Here is a 21,037-nt window from a genome sequence, read left to right on the forward strand (position 1 = left end):
ACTCGCGAGGAGTGGGCCTCGCGTGCATAACCTCGTTCCTCCTTGCCGCGGACACGTGGCGTGTCCGCAGTGAACACAGTCCGTCTGGACGCATATTTCGTGCGTTCTCGCCAGAGAACGCGTGGCCTCTGGCCACTGGTGACCCCAATCTCTCGTGTGTTACGAGATCTATGTTCCTAGTCCCCCACGTGCGTGGAGGACTGTCGGAACTTGGCAGGGCGTACGCCTGTACGCCTCCACCACCATTAAAATCCCCACATTGGCGACCCGTGATGTTGGGAGTCGTGGGAGACGTGGTGGACCATCGCCTCCAAAATCCCCACATACGGTGTTTTCTACTGCCCTCTAGGATAGATTTTGGCTGGAGTAAGAAACAGAAGGCTAACGACGGTATTTCGTCGGAGCAGAAGCCCACTAAGGAAATTCTCGTCGGTGAGAAGGTGATTCATCACGGACCCATATCGATTATCAAATGTTATATTCTCCGAACAGAGTTGGACTCCGAGCTTCTGCCCGGGGTGCCCGCGGGCTCTATATTTTCGGATAACTTTTGCCAGCTCGACGAATAAACGGCGACGACGCTCGACGAGGGCCGACGAGCGACGAACGTCGAAGACCAAGCTACTGCCATATGGCATACAATGTAAACGGATGGAGGATCGAGCATTATTAGCAATTTATGCTTTTATGTTTTTAATCAGAACAATATTGTTAATACGAATGAGTATTAGAGCTTATCCCGATCAAAATGAGTCCAAACACGACATCATTTGGACTGTCTTTAATGAAATTGTAATTTGTATCGTAACATTACGTATCAATGAAACTTGTTCGATTACACTCGAATTTGACCACATTTTCATCAGAAAAATCCCCTCCATTCGTTCGTCACAATTTTATGAGGATATATTGATCAATCTAAAAGTTTAAATTTTCATTCGTGCGCGATTCTCCATCCGCTTACATTGTATGTCGTTTGTCGTCGCTGGGTATTTGAAGATCGGCGCTCGGCAAAAGTTATTCGAAGATTTATTATTATTATAATAAAAAAATTTTATAAAAAATTTATAATGCATTTTTTATTTTTCGTCGATGCCGCGGGGCTTTAGAGCCCCCTTACCATTTTTGTGTCACATCCTACCGTATCGGTCGGAACTAATATTGTGGAACCAATATCAAAAACGAGATGTAGAAGTACGCCAGTCACATTATACTGTTTCGTGTCGCACGATATGAAATACCGAGTAATCTTAATTAGAAATCTTAATGAGAATCGAGTATCTTGTATACTTCGAATAATCATGCATAAAATTTACTTTGACATGCTTTAAGACATGCTCAAGACATGCTTTAAAAGTTACTCTGTATCTCGAGTACTATTAGCCATTTTTACCAAAAAGATTAGGTGGTAAGATAGCCAAGAGGATATTCGACAGCATCATTGGTAAGAGGAATTCTTGCAGTCGTTAAACAAGCAGAGACAATAAATTTATCAGAAAATCCCGGGCGAGAGCACTCTCATTTCCTCTGTGATCTTTCTTTGCCGTGTACCAACCTATGCAAATTCATGCTCGTCAACTACGCTCTGTGGTTCAAAAAACCCTGTGAATATTATGGCGGTTGATTCGAATTGCTATTGAACTTGGTGCTGTAGGTGCTGTATTATTCGTATTTTAGATTATTTACACTCATGTTTTTGATTTTAAAATTCAATAGAACATAACTTTATTATACTAACTTTAGGAATGTTCTTATTAAAAGTTTAAATTCTCGAAAAGAATTCATTTTTGCTGAGAAATGAATGCATACAGGCAAGGAAAATAAAACAAGGGCATATCGGTAAAAATACTTGTTTTTATTACATCGATAGGATAACTCGTTACTGTTATTAGCGAAAAGAAAAGATCACGAGTCAAGTTCATTACGAAAACTGTGTTTGTCGGTCCATTGTGGCTTGTTCGATATAACCTGACGGTACGGAGCAATGATAATGAGACGATGACAATAATAATACTTAATTAATTAATAATCGTAACTCTTCAATTGATTTCCTTTTTTTTCTATCATCTTTCCTTAGTTCCATTTTTCTTTTAGACGAATCACAGAGAGAGAGAGAGAGAGAGAGAGAGAGAGAGAGTGAGAGTGAGAGAGAGAGAATTCAATTTGTTATCTTCCTCGCGTTTGTTTTTAACATTATATATCCATTAAACTAAACTTCTGAAATAAAATATATATATATATGTACGTGTATATACATATATATTTGTTCTTTTCCTCACATATAATTCTTTTTTCTTTCTCGTAAAGCAGCAGCAGTTTAACACATTTAGAAGTATCTCGAATATATATAAATTACAAGAGGGGATCGGGGGGAGAGGAAAATTGTCGTGGTGGTTGTGTTGGCGATGGAGGAGACGTTACAGCTAAGAAAATGTACATTAATAGTTCGCTATTATGTATATATCGTACAATAAAAAAAGCGGATGCTCGGTGACAGTAGTGGCAATAGTTGTTGGTGGCGATAGTAATAGTCATCAGCGGTAGTTTGTATGTACTCGTAGTTAATGTGACGGTAGTGTTAAATAGTAATAATAATAATAATAATAATAATAATAATAATAATAATGATATAATAATAATAATATAATAATTATAATAATAATCATCATCATAACAATAATCGTAATAATAATAATAGTAATCAGTAGCGGTAATAATTGCGATAGCCCCTAGATTGCGAGAAGTATGTACATACGTGTCTCCACGTATCTATTGTTCAATCGGTTTCACTGAAATTACAATTTCAAGTCCTTCTAAACGCGGTTTCCCTTCCGTACGCCATATATTATAATTACACAGGAGTGTGTACGTGTTATTCATACGCTAATATGAACTAGTGTTGCAGTGCGTTCTTCCGCTACTTACATCGTATATGCATCTACTTTACATTTCGAAAAAGGTACAATTACGCACAGTACGCACAAGTTAGTCCCTTCCAATTTTCCACCGACGCCGCGCAAAGTCTCCGATCGACCTGGCCGATCGTCGCGCGCGAGAGAATCGCACAGAGGCGACGAGCTGCAACGATAACCGGGTTTCGGCGTAGAGTCACACACGTTCGCGGAATCGTTTCGTTCGAAAATAGGTATATGTACATGTAAACTGCACTGTCCACTTCAAGATTCCCTCGTATCGTCAGCTAAATAAAATTAAATCGCCAGAGCGAGCGGCCAGGCATCGATATCTCCCCGTGCCCGAGTTGATTCGTTTTCTCCAGCCGGGGATTACAGTGAATGTTTTGTTTTCACTCTGGCGACACATCGTTGCATCGGAGAATTGTGTGTCGTTCATGTTTTCCCATCGGCGAACCGTTTATCGTCGCGTTACAAAAATTGATCGAGAGGGTGAACGCGTCGTTGTTGATCGACGATGCCTGGTCGCCCGTCCCTGGTCCAATTTATACAACGCACAGAATATCGAAAATACGCATAGAGATAGTTTCCCTGAGACTGATTATAACAATTGAAATCTGTATACAGAGTGAAATCAAACGCGCAAACTTGCCTTTTCACCGAACAACAATCGTAGAAGCTTGCGGCACACGGAGCTCTCGTTCCCCCTCGATTTCGACGCGCCCTTCCGTCGAGACACGAACGTCTAAGTACGCTGTTAATTCGTTCATCCACATCGAGAAACGGTCACCGGAACAGGAAGTCCATGTTTTGCGAAAATTTCCTAAATCGTTCTTCCTGTCGATGATCCATTCAACGCGTTCACTGCTCGACGTGTTCGCACCTTTCCGCCACATTTAATCAACATATTCGCTATTATACCGAAATTACGTTTAAAAATTAACCGATCGATAAAATTGAAAACTAGATAACGAAATTCGCTAACTCCCGTGAGAAATTTTTTCGAAGCAACAGAAACACTCCCGCCATTTTGCGAGCGATGGATCAACAACGCGGTGGTGCTAATTAGCAAACTCAAGCAACAGTGAACGCGTTCTGAACCGTATCTGTCAGTTCCAAAACAATTTCAACCGAACGGAAATTGCCGATTCAATAGTCAATCGCGAGTTGGACGAAAGTTATTGCACACAATGGACACGTTGCCGCGACCAAATCGGTCCGATATTGTAGTTCTCCCTAATCCGTTCACGTTCTCTATCCAGCCCGGGATTGACGACCGATCGCGTTCGTAGGATCGTCTAACAAGATTGCACATCCCAAAGATACAAAAAGAAAAAAGAAGAAGAAGAAGAAGAGAGAAAGATAAACGAGAAACAGGAAAATAAATGCTCCACTTTCGAACGACTAATCAACACTTACTTAAGCCTAGGCGAACGTAAAGATTTCATAGATAACCGGATTTACTCGCTAATCAACTCGCTCGACTACCCAGTACAAAAAGGGACAGAGAAGGAGAAGAGGAAGAAACAAAAAAAAATAAACCTAACAAAGTGGTAACACGTGAAAGCCGATGGACAAGTCGACGTTTGCGTTCCGACGGTCGTCGTCCTCTTTCCTGCTGGCCTAACAACGAATCGCGCGATCCTCCCCGATCAGATGGATCGTGCTTGGTAAAAGAAGCGTGTGGACATGTACACACACACGCACACACATACATACACACTGGATCCGTGTTGCGATAAAAAATATTTCTAGACGACGCGTCGTCTCTTTACCCGTGACCGGCCCCGGCTACTTCCGGCCCTGACTCCTCGCGAGGACTGTTCACGGTCTCTTAACTCGAGATTAAACGCTTAAATATTCAATAGTATCGTACAATCTTCGGACAGGAACGATATATCGTGCTTCTATCTCTGCGGCGACAGCGAAAATCCTCAACTCTAGAAGCGTTACAATTACAGACCCGATCGCGCTTGGCTCTAGTTAATAAAATATCACTGTTCTTGCGAATAGACACGAATAGAATATTCTCCAATAAATACTGCTAATAATAGTGCGTCACAGTTCGCTGTTAGTCGACCGCATTGTTCGATCTCGGCTACGTATGTCCACCCCGTGCTCTTCACACTGTGATACGGGTCCCTCGGCTGTCTCAGGTGTGTGTTCCGGTTGATCACTAGAGGGTTAAACAATCGACGAAACTCGTTCGAATCTCTACGCCTGTACAGGTCGGTTCCACGACTGTGTTCAATCGGACGTCTTGTTACCCTGACGCGTTCTACCTTGCCTCTTCGGGGAGCAGCTCGGGGTCTTCGCCTTCTTCGGGACATCCTTCGCAGCGGAGGTTGACGGTTTTGCCTGGGGTGACGACTGCCCCAGAGACGTCTCCTGTCACCTGAGGCTGATCACCACCTTCTCGACGTTCAACAGGGACCTCACTTTGTCGTTGTACTTGATCAGCGCCACCTTCGAGGCTCGTACGTTGATCCTCTCGCCGCCGCTTAGCAGATGACAGCACCTCGATTGCTCCAAAAAATCTTGGAGCTTTAACTCCCTCATCACGTCACGGTGAGCAACCGCCGGCGGTCCAGCGTGGGCTTTAGGGTTCACCTGACGCAATAAAGCGTCCCTGCTCTTTATCTTCAGAGCCGTCATCAGGTCTTGCAGCAGCACCCATTTGTCGGGATCGTTGACCAAGGAGAACAGAACCGGCAGGTTCACGTCGCTCACTTCCATCTCGATCTCGTCTACCTCGGGCTCCGGACCGTCCATTGGAGGATCGTCGAGGGGGTTGTAACCGGTTTCTTCGGGGTCTGAAATAAAATCATTCATATCGTCTTTATTAGTGTTTATTGTGAAATTTATATCGCGTATTGTTCTACAGTTGGTTCTCGCTCATCGCACACCCGATCAAACACTTTCTGCCAGGGATAGTGATCAGGATAATTACCGAAAATAGAAGACGGTCCACCGAAAGACCATGGCGTGCTCGTCCGACCCTGAATGTCATCCAAATGTTGTTCCAGTATCGAATAAGCATCCGTGTCTGCAGCCAACATCAGAGGAGTCTGGCCTGAATACGTAGCGAGTAGGGGATCAGCGCCGTATGAAAGTAATAGTCGTACTAATTCGGTAGCACCATTCTCCGCCGCCTCGTGAAGTGGCCTGTAACCAGAGAAGATGTTGTAATTTGGTTATGTTCGCAAAACTCGACGAATATCAATGGAAACATTAGTCAACAATTTACCTTATTCCTCCATTCGCACTTTCGCTGGCGTTTGCTCCGTACGCGAGCAATAATTTCGCGATCTCGAGATGGCCCTTCGAGCATGCTTCGTGAAGAGGCGTGTACCCTGCGTTGTCCTTGGGACTTGGTGCATTATTGAGCTTCTCCAAGCAGTAAGCTGTGACATCCTGCAAGCAAAATGCAAATAAATTTTTCAAATCAGCTCTTCCTCTGGGATTTCAGGCCTTAGCCTGTTTCACAAGAGGTGAAACTCTACATACAATGAAGAGAGAATGCATTAGAAAATTATGGAAGTCTCAATTTGTCTCGTACATGCCTTGTTTAGTGGGCACACTAGTAATTAAGTGCACATTCAGTTTTCAGATGTGCTTCCGAATTATGAACAATTTTTGACAGAAAGTCTTTATTTTCACAGAGCATCCACGGTCTTATAAAACTACAATTAGGATTAGACTTGTAGAACTATGACCAAGAGGACGTCTTACCGTGTAGCCGAGTCTAGCAGCTCTGTGCAACAGCGTTTCACCGACGCCCTTCTTGATCACCCAAGTTCTGATCTCCGACTGGATGTCCGCGACACATTCTGGACTGGGCCTCGTCAATACTGGCTGCAATACAAATATCCCGTGAAACATCAGCAACTCATACAAGCGAAAGACTTACACTGAATCATCACAGTGATAAACACGTACCCTCTTTCTTTCTTTAGGCAGCGTCTCGTCCTTCTTCAACGGTTTCTTTTTCTTGCGAACGTAGTCGAATCCGGAGCGGAACTTTCGTCGACTGGTCCGCAGTTTGTGCTTCTTTTTGTTAGACACTTCCGACTCATTGATCTCGTCGTCCAGCTCGTTGTTCTCCGCCTCTTTCGCGTCGTTCGTCTCCTCCTGCGCCGCTTCCTCTTCCGCTTCCGTCTTCAGACTCTGCAGGTTCTTCTCCGCCAACGACTTCAGCAGGTCCTTCCTCTTCTTTGCGATCAACAGATCTCGTTTCGAGTTCAGGATCGCCTTGTGACTCCTCAGGATCCCGGCGCTCTTCAGCCGCGAGACCACCTTCTGTTTCAAAGTCCTCGCCTTGCTCAACGTGTTGTCCGGCGTTTCCGTTTGCGAGTCGTCGTCTTGCGATGTGTCGTCGTGGTTCTGCATCGGCGGTGCCGAAGCGGGTCTTTCTTCGCCGAATACTTCCCTGATGGTCGCTTGTTTCTTCAGCACCCGCGTCTCCGTTCTCGTTCTGCTCTTCAACACCAGTGTGGAAAACTCGTTCGGCATGGCGTGGTTGTTCTTGAACGTGTCCCGGAAGTTGTTCACCGTTTCTTTGCGGAAGTAGCCCAAGAGGAACGAGTCGGTCACCTTGATGGGCGAAGACTTCAGAGACTTCGAGTCCTTCTTCGGGGACTTGCCTTTCGACAACTTCGTCGTCTCCAGCAACGGCGTCAGGCTCGGAGTCGGCAGCAGTTCCGGTTCGTTGCTACCTTTCGGCAACAGCTTGTTGCTTCCTTTCTCCGCCTTCTCCTTTTGCTTCTTCTTCTGCTCCTTCTTACTGGTACCGACTTTCTGAGCCAGGACATCGACGATGGAGCTGCTCTCCGACTTGCTGCACTTCGTGGTCTTCGCAGGACACGAGATCGTCGTGGAAGAGGTGGCCTCCTCGTCGTCGATCTTGCTTCCCGCGCCAAGCCCCGTGGTGCTGAAGCTGTAGTTTGATTCCATGTCGCTGTCCACGATCTTCTTCCTGCTGAGACACAGGTCGGAGCTGTCCATGGACACGGACAAAGCCGGGGAGTCGGGATCCAAGTCCGGTAGCGAGGTGGATAACCTGTGAAACCTCGGCGGCTTCGATACTGTGATCAACCTAGGTGGCATCCTCAAGGACTTTTTGTACACGTAAACCTCCTCCTCCCAGCCGGGCCTGAAGTCGCTGCCGTCTCCAAAAAGAGGCTTCGGTTTGCTCTTCTTGGATCCGGAGCTGCTCTTCGAGCTGGACGATTTTGATTCCTTCTCTCCCTTGGCCTTGTGCGGTGTCGTGTCCCTCGATCGCAGCTTCATTCCCTCGGACTCTGCGCCGTTGTTGGACGACCGCTTCCTCGCTCGTAACCTGTCAGCAACCGAGGAACCATGACCAAACTCCGTGCTAGCGTCGCTCTCTTCGCTCGAAGAGTCGCTACCGCTGGACGATTGCAACTTTATCCTGCTGCCGCGACCGACTCGTCTCTTTCTGCATATTATCTCCTCCTCGCAATCGCTGTCCTCCTTCTTCATCTTCTTCGTCGTTCTTCGAATCAGCGGCACCTCGTCGGAGTCGTCGCTCAAGTTCTTATCGGAATCCTTGCTGACATCCGGCTCCTCCTTCACCTCCACTTTGATGTCCTTCGATTCCGAGGTTTCGTCCTCTTTACTGGTTTCCGGGAACTCTTCTTTGACGTCCGAGGACGACTCGATATCCTGCAGCTCCTGCTTGATGTCCTCGGCCTTGATCTGCGTGGACGTGTTAGAGTCGGCCTCTTTGTCGTTGTCGGTCTCCGTCTCGTCGAGCTTCGAGGTCATCGTGCAGCTGGTCTTCTTCTTGCGACCACGTTTCTTCATGGCGTCACCGGTACGCAGCTGTTCCATAAACTTGTCGCAGGCGCTGGACCATAGGCTGTCCACCTCCGTGATCTTTTCGTTCTCCTGAGGGAAGGTTTTGGGGTCATTAGTGCGCTGTAACAACTGTGCACGCCTATCTAAATTTGACATTAATTTCTAGAAAATTCAAACAAACACTGTATCTAGTATAGAAGAGATGTATGATAGCGTAATAAAGTTGTATTCGCTAGAGCAAAATATAGAAATACGCTCATGATAGAGCCTCAAGAGCTTCATGAGTTGACAAAGTTTGAGGATCACTGCTGGAAACGATCTATTAACCCACTCGCGTCATTAACAAAGCGTACTGCCTCCTCAGATGTATAAGGTACTGAAATACGAAGTTTCTCATTCTTCCTGACAATATAGATATGTCCGTTTCAATTTCATTCTTCGACTTCAGTCTCTGGATTGCTGAGATCGAAAGCTAAAGGTCTACCTACCCTCAATTCTATCTTCACTAGATCCGACGAGGACGTCATGCCCATGCACATAGCGTCGTTCAGAGGTACCGGTGGTTGTACTTTGGACAGCTGTTTCCTGTCCCTCCTCATCTCCTCCAGCGTTTGCCGCTCGAGGACCGGCATCTCGCCCTCGGAGTCGCTCTCTCTGAAATCGAACACCGACGTCTCGGAGGAACTTCTGAAACCGCTGGCACGCGCTGGCACCGTGGACGCGATCGCTGGTGCAGGAGCTTGCACAGGTACCGTCGCAGCCACCGACATGTTCTCCTCTTCGGTCCTCGAGAACAACCGTCTTCGAGGTGGTAAACAGGCTACTTTCTCGCGCGTCAACTTCGGCGGACTTCCCGCCGATGACTGGGGACCGGATGTTGAAGCGGAGCTGTCTAATGTTTCTGCGAATGAAAACACAGAAAGTCTAAAAAAACATGCACATATAATTTTACACATTTTCAGGTGGGTCCTCGTGTATCCGGTACTACCAGAACTTTCCATAAGAGTTCGTTCGAGCAAACAGGATGTTTTAGTATAGAATGAAGAAGAAGAAGAAGCGAATCGTAAACTAGAGAATGGAAGGTATTGAAAACGAGGAAGAATATGTACTTGAGTTTAAAGAAAGTGAAGTATACCTTTAGGTGTGGACGACGGTTCCTGAGCTGCGGGTACAGCGGTTGGTTTGCTCGCGAATTGGCCGGTTCCCACCTGGAACAGACGAAAGCAGGTTGTCAGACGACGAAGAAGCCGGCGTGTCAAGTATTGAGTCACAGGTGGGAGAACGTGTCACTCCTATTCACCTGCTTAAGTTCCGCTTTGGTTCGGATCTTCGCGGCTAATATGGCGGCAAGCCCGTCGTCTTTGTCACGGTGAATCTGATTCTCGGCTCCCCGAGGTCCCAGGAGTGCCTCCTTGCCAGGCAGCGTCGCGGATGAATTTACTCTCGAAGCGTATAAGCTGCGGGGCGCCTCCTGAGTGATCGAGTCTACGGCTCTCGGCACATGGAACTTGTAATGGGGCGGCGTGTTGCTATTCCGTTCCAGCAGGCTCGCCGCCGTGAACGGTGACAGGTTGTGTCGTCCGATGTTTGTTTTCGGCTCGACCGGCGCGACCACCTTCGGGAATAGAGAACCTAACTGTTAGTCCGATAGTTACCGGCCTTTTCGACGTCTCTAATATCTTCCACCGAAGCACTGCCAAATTCTACACGTTCATCTCGCGCGTACTCGAGACGAGATACGATCGAAGCGTGCAGACGACTTATAAAAGCGCAACAGGGTGCATCAAAGGAGTTAGGCAACCATGACACGCACGATCACCGACCCTTCTTGTTCTCCACGTTTCAAACTATGTTTCTCTACAATTTCATTTTATCTAACTCAATTATGTTGTATAAGATAGTCAATCGAGATTGTTCGTTTGCTTCAAGTTACCTCAATCTAATGGTCTATAAAGAGTTTTGTTATATTAGTTTTCCTATTTTTTGTTCCTGAATAAAACTAACTAAAAAATGCATAACTGTATATTTTCCAGAAGAAAACATCAGAGCATTATAGTAAGAATATGTTTGAATTAACGTGTTCTACCATTTTGTAACATTACCGATGATCATCCAGGAATAATCAAACGATAAAAGTAGATCGTCGCGAAGCTGGTAATAAAGCGTAGACAATGGACGAGCCATACCTTATTCTGGAAACTCTGTTGACTATGGTTCGCCAGGATAGGCTGTTGACTGTTCATCTGTTCCTCCCTCTGCTGTTTGTTCTCCAGGCTGTTCCTCAGCAAGCTGAGCACCCGTTTGTCGGCCCCGGTGTTGCTGGGCGGCTCGGCGGGTTGTCCGGTGGAGGTTCCACCTGGGGGTGGACCCATCTTTTGGGCCTGTCGATAGCTGGAGTACGCGGACTGGCTGGCGTTCAGTTGTTGCGACAGAGAGTGCACGTTGACGGGTTTCGCGACAGATGGATGACTGTACGGTAACGAACTATGGGTGACCTTAGGCTCGGCGTAGCTCCTCTTATCACAGTAGGCTTGCTGGTACCGCGACGACTCGGACGACGAGTAGCCGTTGTCCGACCTTTGCTCGTAGGTGTTAGGCGCGATCAGGGTTCCGTTGGGCAGGGGAACCGGCAGGTTCATCTCTTGCCTCTTCTGTTGCTCGTGGATCGCCTTCGCGGTGGACAGTCTCTTGTGGAACCAATCGTCGAGCCTGGGTTGCTTGTGCGGCACCGCGGCTCCGTAGATCGCGTCCCCGGACCTCTTCGTCGGCGTCCGGTCCCTCTGAGGAGGCGGCAGTTGCCCGAATTTGTTCCTGCTGTCCATGTAGTACTTGGCCTCGGCTGGGTAGTCGTGGATCGGCAGGCCGGCGTGTCCCATCCTGGCCGGGTCCACCATCGGCGGAGGATACCTCGAGGACCTGGACTCGTTCGCCGCTAGGTAAGAGGACGATGGTACCGGCGGTGGCGGTGGCGGTGGTGCTGCCGCTGTCACGGCATCGTACACCTGCGCGGTGGGCAGTGAAGACTTCTTGAACGAGGACATGTGGGGCAGTGGAGCGGTATTATTAGGATGCTGCGAGGAGAGAGACTGCGGGGGCGGAGCGTACAGCTGTTGCGCCGAGCTCCTTCGCTGAAAAGTATTCTCGTGCGGTTGCCCGTGGTGGTGACGCAGCGGCGCGGAATTGAAGTCCGGCAGGAAGTCGACCTTCGGCGCGCAAACCGTTTGCGGCGTGGACGCGCGGATCTGCCCGCTGGTCGCTTGGATACCCCTGCCGCTGTTGCTCGACAACCGATTGTCGAACGTGGGATACGAGGTCGGTTGTGGCGTGGTTTGGACAGGCGGTGGTAGCATGCTTCTAGACCCGTTGCTCCTCGACGAGATCACCGTCGAGCTGCTCACGTGCTTCTCCGTGGCCGTCTCGATGTCGTCTTGAGCGGTTGAATCGGCGGACGTCTTCACGGTCTTCACGGACAGGTCCAACGGTGACTCCCTCTTTCGGACACCGTTCGTTTGTGGCGACGGAGTGATTATGTTGGAGGCTACGCTGGACTGAGCCGTCGACGTGGAGGTGTTCTGATAGGAATACTCCTTGTACCCGTAGTCGTCGGTAGCCCTGGCGGGCTGATGGTGGTAGGAGGATCCCGTGCGACTCGCGTCGGCCGTTTGATAGGCGTGCATCGTGCTGACCGGCGGAACGGAAGATCTCGCGGCGACCCCGATCGAGGTGACCGTGGTGCTCGAGGAATTGCTGCCTTGATGACTGGGCGCCGTTGTGGTGGCGTAGGTCGGGTAGCCGTGTTGGCTCGCGTACCTGCTGTACGAGGAATTCGGGATCGTGGTGGTTCGTCCGTTCACCGGGATCGCGTGATTCATGCTGGGCACCGTCGTCGGATATTCGGCGACTCGTTGAGGCGCCGCCATCGAGGAGGTGAGATTCGTGACTACCGCGACTTTGATCGGCGCTCCCGCTTGGTACCCGCGAGGTCTTTGCATCGGCTGAGCTTTGCTCGCCGTTTGCTCCCTTCTGTTGGAATGATAGGACGAGAGCGCGGCGATCGGAGGAAGGTTGTGCGTGTTGGTCCTTTGTATGGACGTCAACGGGGAACGATAGGTGGCATACGGAACCTCCATCGAGGTCCTTTTCGGATCGACGCCGTTGTACGTCACCGGTTTGCTCTGATGGTAGCCGGGGCCGTTGGTGTTTCCGGTTCCGGAGCAGATCGATTGGGCTGGGCCGGGTATCGGCATCGGTTGCACGTACGTTTGTCCTTGAGATCGACTCGATTGCGGGTAATAGCTCGCTTGCGAGTGCGGCGTCGGTTGCGGCGGTTGTTGCTGTTGCTGCGGCGGCGGCGGCGGCGGCGGTTGGGGATTCTTTTGGAAGGAATGATACGAAGACTGTGGCGGCAGCGCGTACAGATTACCGGCGTAACCCGTGTTCGGTTGGTAGTGTTGCGACGTAATTGGAAGGCTGTACGAGTGAGGAGTGGACGTGGCTGGGGGTGGCGGCGGCGGCGGATACGTCGGCGAATGGGGCTGGAAGCTGCTGTGGGGAGATGGAGCGTGATGAGGAGAGGCGTGAGGATTGTGCAGGGTGGACACGTGAGGAGATTGTCTGTGCGGTGACGGGGCGGCATGATGAGGAGCGTCATGGGGAGAAGCAACAGGATGATAACCGCTCAACGCTGGCGGCGGTGGCATTTGATTAGAGGACGAGGAGGCGGAGGAGGAGGAGATGGAGGACGAGGACGCTGGTGTCCCGTGAACGACCATCCGGTATGCGCTGGCGCCGATCGAATGCGGGGACGCGTTTATTCGACTAGAAAGCTGTTGCTGTTGCTGTTGGTGTTGCTGGAGCTGCTGCTGATGTTGCATCTGGGTGGACGATTGCTGCGGTTGTTGCTGTTGAGTACGGTGGGCCGCTGCGTTGCCAGCCGCGGACGGCAGATGCGACGATGGAATGTGCGTCGGAAGATTCTGCGACGACGAGGACGACGGCGCCGACGACGACGGCGAAGGAATGTGACTCAAGCTACCGCCGTGCCGCGGGCTGCACGGGTTCGCCGACGAGCAAGACGGTGACGAGGACACGCGGGACGAGTGCGATCTATCCGCGTGCAACGGCCTGTCCACCGGATTACTCGACGAGCTCGACCGATTCTGCGGCTGATGTTGCAACGGACGATAGTTCTGGGTCGAGGCCGATCCGTAGATCGAGGCCACGCTCGTCGGCGCCGCGGGGTTGCCGTACGAGCTCGGCACCCTTTGCTCCATACCGTGTCCTTGGCCGGTCACGCTGGACACGTGGGGTTGCTCCATCGGCGTTGGCCTCGTAGCCGGCTGGACGTTCCCCAAGGACGTCACCGCAGGCACGCTGGCCGACTGATAGATCGAGTTCTGGCTGAACGGGACCGGCGCGCTCTTCGTGATGTCCGGGTGATGGTAGCGGGGATAGTACTGAGTTCTCTGCGCCACGACGGATGCGTTTGGTTGCGGTTGTCGCTCGTTGGCAGTCTGGTAGCTCGTCTGGTGCGACGAGGCGAGTATTTCCGCAGTGGAGAAGGACGTTCTAGAGACGGTGTTCAGCTGCTGGTACACTGGACCGGGGGACGTCGGCTGCTGGGGCGGTTGCATCTGGTGGAGGTGCGGCGAACTCGTGTCGGTACTCGTCGTCGTCGTCGATTGCGGATGTTCCTTCGACAACGACGACGACGACGACGACGACGACGACGACGAGGACGACTTATTCGGGGGGAAGTTCGACGCGGAGGATCGGTTGCTCGACGGCTGCATCTCGGTTAACGTGATCGTGTTCGAGGACGACGAGCTGGCCTCCATAGAGGATCCATCGTCGCCCGGCCTCGTGTCTGGGACTTCGACCCTCGTCGGTTGCGGGGGATACGGCTCCACCGACGGGCTCCAGAAACTGTTGGAACTGGACGCGCCGCCGGTCTCCGCGGAGGACGGCCGGACGTCGCTGTTCGGGTATCGATTTGTTTCCGGGTCGTTGCCGGTGTTGCTGCTACTGTTGCTATTGCTGCTGCTGCTGTTGCTGCTACTGCTGCCCGGAGCCGATTGCGACGGTAACGATAGTGGCGGTGGTGCTGGCGGGGCTGGCGGTGCTGCTGGCGACGGAGAAGCGGTGCCATGATCGTGCGACGCCGACGTGGACGAGGTGGTACTCGTTGATGTCGCGAGATTGTGATCCGCTGACGCGGCCGCACCACCTGTACTCGGTACGGGCAGTCCCTGGAAGAACTGGCGAGCCCCCTCTAATACGTTCGTGAAGCTCACATCCATGTCACGCCGACTGCTGATCTGCAATTAGAAACGTCTCTTGTCAACCAAAGCGATCCACATATATTATCGTCGCTTACACGATAACCTTAAAACTCGTTATTCTAAGCAGCAAGCGCTACACGTAGAGGCCTCAAAAGCCAATCACTGCAAGTCGGATTTAAATAAATTAACCCTTAACGGACCAATGCGGCATGGCACTTTTAATTACTGGGTCCAATACCGCGTATGTGGCGGCGAAAATCAAATTAATTAATAATATAAATATTTTCCTTTCTATACTTGGTATAAAAATCTTGAGTCCACAGTTTCTATCCGTGTGAAAAATAGCTTGGACCTGGTGGGAAGTAAACTTGAAATACTTGCGGACAGTTAAGGGTTAATACGAGTGGACTTGCACTAATTGGTTTCTGGGCTCTTTATGTGTAGGGTCTATATTACCGTTCATGTAAATGATTCTCAATGCTCAACCCCTGAATCTCAAACGACACGTTTCAATTCTATAGGATTCTCGCGAGACAGAATAAATGCTAATGTAAAAGTTGTACTACCTACAAGGAAACGGGTATGTCTTAATATCCTAAAATCCTTAATGTCCTAATATTTAACGCAACAATTAAATATAAATTTCTGGAGGTCTACGAAATTCCTCAGCTGTCGTCCAAAGTGTTAGTCGCACTGTTCCGTCGCGTACCGTCTGAAACTCTTGCCGCGGGCACACTGGCCCACATAAAATCCAAAGCTGTCAGCGTCTGCTATAGCTGGTGCGCGAATGTTGGGAATGTTTACGACGTGCAAGCCAGCACAGCCGTTTTAGGAAATTAACCACCATAATCCGTCGATATTCGTCGCTTTTCAATCTCTGCTCGCCCTCGACAACCAATTCATAAGAACGTCGTAAACATAAACCCCCAAGGTGTGTGGAGTCCGGGCCCAAAGGTCAACGATCAGGTATACCGAAAACCAGATCTGGCGATGAGTCAGGTCACATTGTGTGCTTCCGTTACAGCGACGCTCCCCCCTCCCCCTCCCTCACACAGCGGCACTGACTAGTCAACACCGAGTGCGCTTAGGGCACACGAGTAGGTCAGTCCTATACAAGGTAATAAATTTGTTAACCGGAAACTCCAGAGTACAATAAATATCATCGTTCCACGTCACTCGCCGACATACCTGTTATTGTTCAACTTTGAAATGATTCACATACTCGTCCACTTACAACAAAACTACTACCCTACCTGCGATAAGATAGAGAAACCCTCACAGCGCAGCGCGATATGGTCGAAGCAAGGATTTACGACCCTTGTTCGTTCGCTGCATTGACCGCGACTCATTAACACATACTATCATCGTTCTTATTTTGCACATTCGGGTCAAGAAATTGATCATCTTCTGGCGATTAGACTGGTCCCGTCGAAATCTTTCGCGGGGGGCGCGTCTCGGGCTTGAATCGCAAATTGTTTATTGAAAACGTCGGTAAAACTGCTCAAACACGAGAATCCCCGGCGAAACCGCAGGAACACGGACAAGCATCAGTGTAGAGTACCGAAAACCCGGTTCACACGGCGCTGTTGGCTACCGCGTCGGCCATGGAACCGGGGCGAAGCATTAATCTTCATTGTCTTGTATTTGTCTGTTGCGAGCCAGCTTCCCTCTCTTTCTCTCTCTATCTCTCTCTCTCTCTCTCTCTCTCTCTCTCCCTCTCGTTCCCTCTCGCTCCTCCACCCTTTTATTGCTCCTATTTTCTCGAGCGAGCGACTTGAACTGCGAGGCGGTGCGATCTCGCGTTATTAATCTCGTTGGGCCACGATGCACCGTGAAAGATAAGATCATCCCGAGAAGCGGCGAAGCAACCTGCCGAGAGGAACAAAGCGGGATTGTTCAGCGACTCCGATGACGTCCAGTTACGGCTCTAAATGGCCGAGATTGATAGAGAAACCCCCTCGTCGTAGCTCAATTAAACGCAACTTCCCGAATACCTCCGAGGACCACCGGTGAAATATTACGAATTACGGTGGTTGCGCCGATGTTTATGCGAATTCCGCCGACTAACTCAAAGAATCACGGACTAAACGGTTCGTCTCGATCAAGTCCAAGATGAAACCGAAACTATCCCCTTTACTATTGCTCTTCCATCTGTCATAATTACATTAACAGCGCCAGCTATGACGGAATTTTATAGATAATAAATTTGAGTTTTCAATGTTCCAATTGCCATTTTTCGGAAGGACAGCTGTCCAAGATTGATAAAGTTAAATTTTGTATACGGCATACTTTATGAATGAAGTGAGATGAGGACAATAAAATAAGCCTGGTTAAGCCTGGTTGAAATTAGTATGAAAGAGGAAGAGGTGGTTTCTCAAGGCTCACAATTAAAAAATAACGCAGATTTACACCAAGCTAGTGCATTTAAAATCATCCCTCCCCTACTATACAGGAACAAAATAAACTGTATTCTAGTAACGAATCAATCTGAAGACCAGAAATAGCGTTCCCTCGGATTAGCGGTTCCCAGAGGCCCTCCGCCGCTCCGCTAAACCGAGGAACGCCAGTGAAACCGACCTCGAACTGTATAAATCACTCAAGGATCGATCATTAACAGAGTTCGAGGCCGGAGCACCGCTTTATAGGAATCCGGAGGAAGGTGGATCTCGTCGGTTATCGTGATTCACCGTTGTCACGGGGATCTCGACACCGGGTCCCTATCAAATGGTTTGCAGGTCGGTGTCCGGATATCGAAGGGCGCCGAAGATGCTTATCCTCGCGGCGAGCAGGCACTCGAGCGGCGATCGTTATCGGTTATCACGGGCGGATAAGGAAGAGGAGAGACAGCGGCGGTTCCTGAGCCGCGTCGCGATGGCTCGATCGTGTCGTGGCTCATTGAGACGTGCAACGAGCCTGCGTGTGCACCGTGGTAAAACGACGCACAGTAGACAACCAGGCTCCATCATGGTGGTGGCATACAGGTAGATATTAGACGACGACGACGACGACGAGCGTCGGTTTCGAGCGCCAGGCGAGAATCAATATCGCGCTCACCCTTGCAGACCGAGGCCAAGGGGTTGCTTCGGTCCCCTTCGTGAGCGAGTCAAAGGCCCTTCCTTCTCAAATCAGCCCCTCTTTCCTCCGTCCTTCTTCCACGATCCACTGGTCCTTCTTCTCCCCGTTCGTATCGTTCCCGAACTATTCCATTCCCTTTCATGCTCTCCGCCCCGTTTCGCACGCACGTATTAAGAGGTTGCATCAATTCTGAGAATAGATGGCTCGAAATTTTGCTTCAACTCGTGCCGCCGGTTTCCGAGAATGTATCGTTTCGTTTTTGTGACCAACGTCCAACCAACAGATTCCATCCAGTGTCGCTGTATCTCCGAACCGTGATGAAATGTTGGGGAATGTTGAGAAAGTAATTGAAATGTTGGGAAAATAATTCCTCTAGGACACTGTGCGACGTCGGGCTGTGAAAGCCTCGAATCTCAGATTTTATTTGTGTTCATAGCATCCTCTGATTTTCATCGTTTCCGAGGAATTCCGGAAAATTGGTCGATCATTGAGTCGCCTTTAAAGCGAGGCCCTTCTTTGGACGAGGGATACAACTTTTACCAGAAAGATGTCAAAAAGCAGTCGGAAACAGTGGAAATTCTTTGAATTGCTGTCCGATTATGGGAATAATGAATATTCTAAGTCAAATAACGACACGAATTAATACCCGCGTACGCACACCCGACACAGAGTCAACGGAATGATGGTGTGCCGTACGACCGGGTGGAACGGTTAACTGGAATTCTCACGGTTTCGGGTATGGCCAGCCATTCGATAACGCTCCCGGTAATAAATATCCGGGCTAAAGCAGTGGCCGATGTGTCTCTGGATTAGGGGGGCCGGGGATTCGATCGGATAGAAACGCGAGGAATCACGTTTTATGGCTGGATTCGGGACGGCGAAATGCGAAAGGGCACGCCGATAAGATTCGCGATAAATATTGCTATTTTAGTGGTCGCGACCGAGAACCGGGGCTGATTCGATGGGCCGGGCTTGTTGCGGATCGCGAGGTATTCGACCGTGGAAACTGTAATGCCTTTAAGGATCGCCGGGCGACGTCCTTCTGGAATTGCTCCTGGAAAATGCTGTGTTCTCGTTCCTGATCTACGAGGACGAAGGGTATAAAACCAAATATTGTTCTGGAGGAAATTGTGGCTTATGCTGCACCAGCGTCTGTACATCTGACGTTGTTTGCTCTATTTCAGTGCCTCGTTTAGTCTCCATTGTCAGTTACCTAATCCCTGATTCGTTCAATCCGAGTACGAGTAATTAAATAAATTGTCTAAGACTGGGACGAACCTGTTCCGCATGTTAATGTTAATTAATATTATCGCCCGAACGATTTAGTTTGCTCCGGACGGTTCTGTGCCCGACGGGAGAAGGTATTGACCGGTAATTGGACAAGTCTACGACAATTAAAGGAGGGTGCTCAAAAGTAAGGGTATCAGACCCTCCCAATTCTCGGACGATCTCCTCGGTCAATCTGATCTCCTCTCTTCCCGGCTGGTCTCTGGAGAAATCAGACCTTCCGGGAATTCTCGCTTGTTGAATTCGATAAAGGGTCTCTGGAAATCCATCAGACCTGCAATATACCTATTCATTCTTCGTCCCAGAATATTGAAAGATAGGAGATTCCATTATAATTCATCATCGTTCGAATACCGAATTCGGATAATTATACTGAAATTATGGAATTGAAGTTATATAAGATTTATTTTTAATTTATGAATCCGGACACGGCCCCACGAAGTCTCAACCTGCCTGGTTCCTTCGCCATTTTTGTACGGCTTCCGCGGGGAAATAAATGGAAAAAGTTGAAAAGTTTTATTCGCGTTCTGGACCCCAAGTTATTTAATCATTCTAGCGGCTATCTAGATATTTGCATAGATATTATATAGAAACGTGGAGTATTCAAGCAGTTCGGTAATTAATATTTTTCTAGTTTCCTTCGAGTCTTTTGAAGACACTGTCAACCAATTTTATTTCTAATAAATTACTTTGATGAAGTACAACATTTCGAGCACTGTAGAATGTTTACATTGTTCGCAATTTGGCGGGACGATAAACTCGGCTGAAATTAGTTCGGAGATCATCAAATTTGTTAATCGTGACCTCAAAAACAGCGAAATCCTTGGAGGAGGCTGAATTCCCGGAGTTCCAGGAACTTGGAGGATATCGCGAGTGCCGAAACTTCCGGGAAAGTTCAAAATCTTTGGAACCAGGAAGTCTGGGGAAGCCAAATATTATGTCGAGTAAGTTAAACAGGAAATCTTCCTGCTAACCAAATCTTCGGCGCGCGTGCGGCTCCCCGGAAACCTTGGGCGATTCGAATGCTCGTAGCCAAAGACGATCCAGGATCTCGGCAGTAATACGAAAAATCCCGGAAACGTCGGTTACGATCCAGGAATCTTCGCGTCGAGCGAGTCCCGGGCGTCAAATATTGTCCCGAAGACCGGTAAACGAAGAAAAGGTGTTTCAAAAGTTCCTTATTGTCGCGAAAGACGTTAAAGAAGCAAACGGAGGTAAAAGTACACACCTTCTGTTGCACCTTCCGCCATGTCGTGTAATTTTTATGTTCCACAAACACACATGATTGCGGACACCGTTGGCAGCGTGAATGCACACACTTTTGCAACTAAGCTGATGAAACTTTCTCCGCCGACGTTCTGTTGTTTTCCATTTCAACGGGAGGCAGAAATATGTGTGCAAACACTGTCTCGAATCGTGCCCCGGGACTCGTTTAAACAAGCCGTGCTTCTCGCCATTAGTTTTAATTTAGCTGTAGATAGTGCGTAACTTTTTACGCGCGTTTAATTTCACTGCTTCTTTAGTGCGTTCGTCGCGTGGATAATTATTCTAGTTCGTCTTCTTTGAAAGAGAGCTGGTTTGTAGGACTTTCTAAAGCGATTTTGGCTGTGTCGACCACTTTTACGAGGGACGAAAGAGAATTGTTAGCTACAGAAAATTGTT

The 21,037-nt window shown here is 49.1% G+C and overlaps 1 protein-coding gene across 5 annotated transcripts in view; it reads right to left on the bottom strand.

Annotated features, from left to right (window-relative positions):
* Window positions 1–1,836: 1,836 nt before the first annotated feature.
* The window catches only part of LOC143353350 (uncharacterized), a 422,762-nt gene continuing 403,561 nt past the window's right edge, over window positions 1,837–21,037 (bottom strand). For all 5 annotated transcript variants that reach the window (XM_076786594.1, XM_076786599.1, XM_076786595.1 and 2 more), the window contains 9 exons: window positions 10,919–15,049; window positions 10,033–10,347; window positions 9,868–9,940; window positions 9,221–9,633; window positions 6,852–8,822; window positions 6,645–6,767; window positions 6,160–6,326; window positions 5,863–6,077; window positions 1,837–5,725 (listed from right to left, as the gene is read on the bottom strand). In XM_076786594.1, the coding sequence (XP_076642709.1) occupies window positions 5,304–5,725; window positions 5,863–6,077; window positions 6,160–6,326; window positions 6,645–6,767; window positions 6,852–8,822; window positions 9,221–9,633; window positions 9,868–9,940; window positions 10,033–10,347; window positions 10,919–15,031 (7,812 nt within the window). In that variant the 5' untranslated portion in view covers window positions 15,032–15,049 and the 3' untranslated portion in view covers window positions 1,837–5,303. The remainder of the gene's footprint in view (window positions 5,726–5,862; window positions 6,078–6,159; window positions 6,327–6,644; window positions 6,768–6,851; window positions 8,823–9,220; window positions 9,634–9,867; window positions 9,941–10,032; window positions 10,348–10,918; window positions 15,050–21,037) is intronic.

Source organism: Halictus rubicundus, chromosome 4 (genome assembly GCF_050948215.1).
Source record: "Halictus rubicundus isolate RS-2024b chromosome 4, iyHalRubi1_principal, whole genome shotgun sequence".
NCBI classification, from domain to species: Eukaryota; Metazoa; Arthropoda; class Insecta; order Hymenoptera; family Halictidae; genus Halictus; species Halictus rubicundus.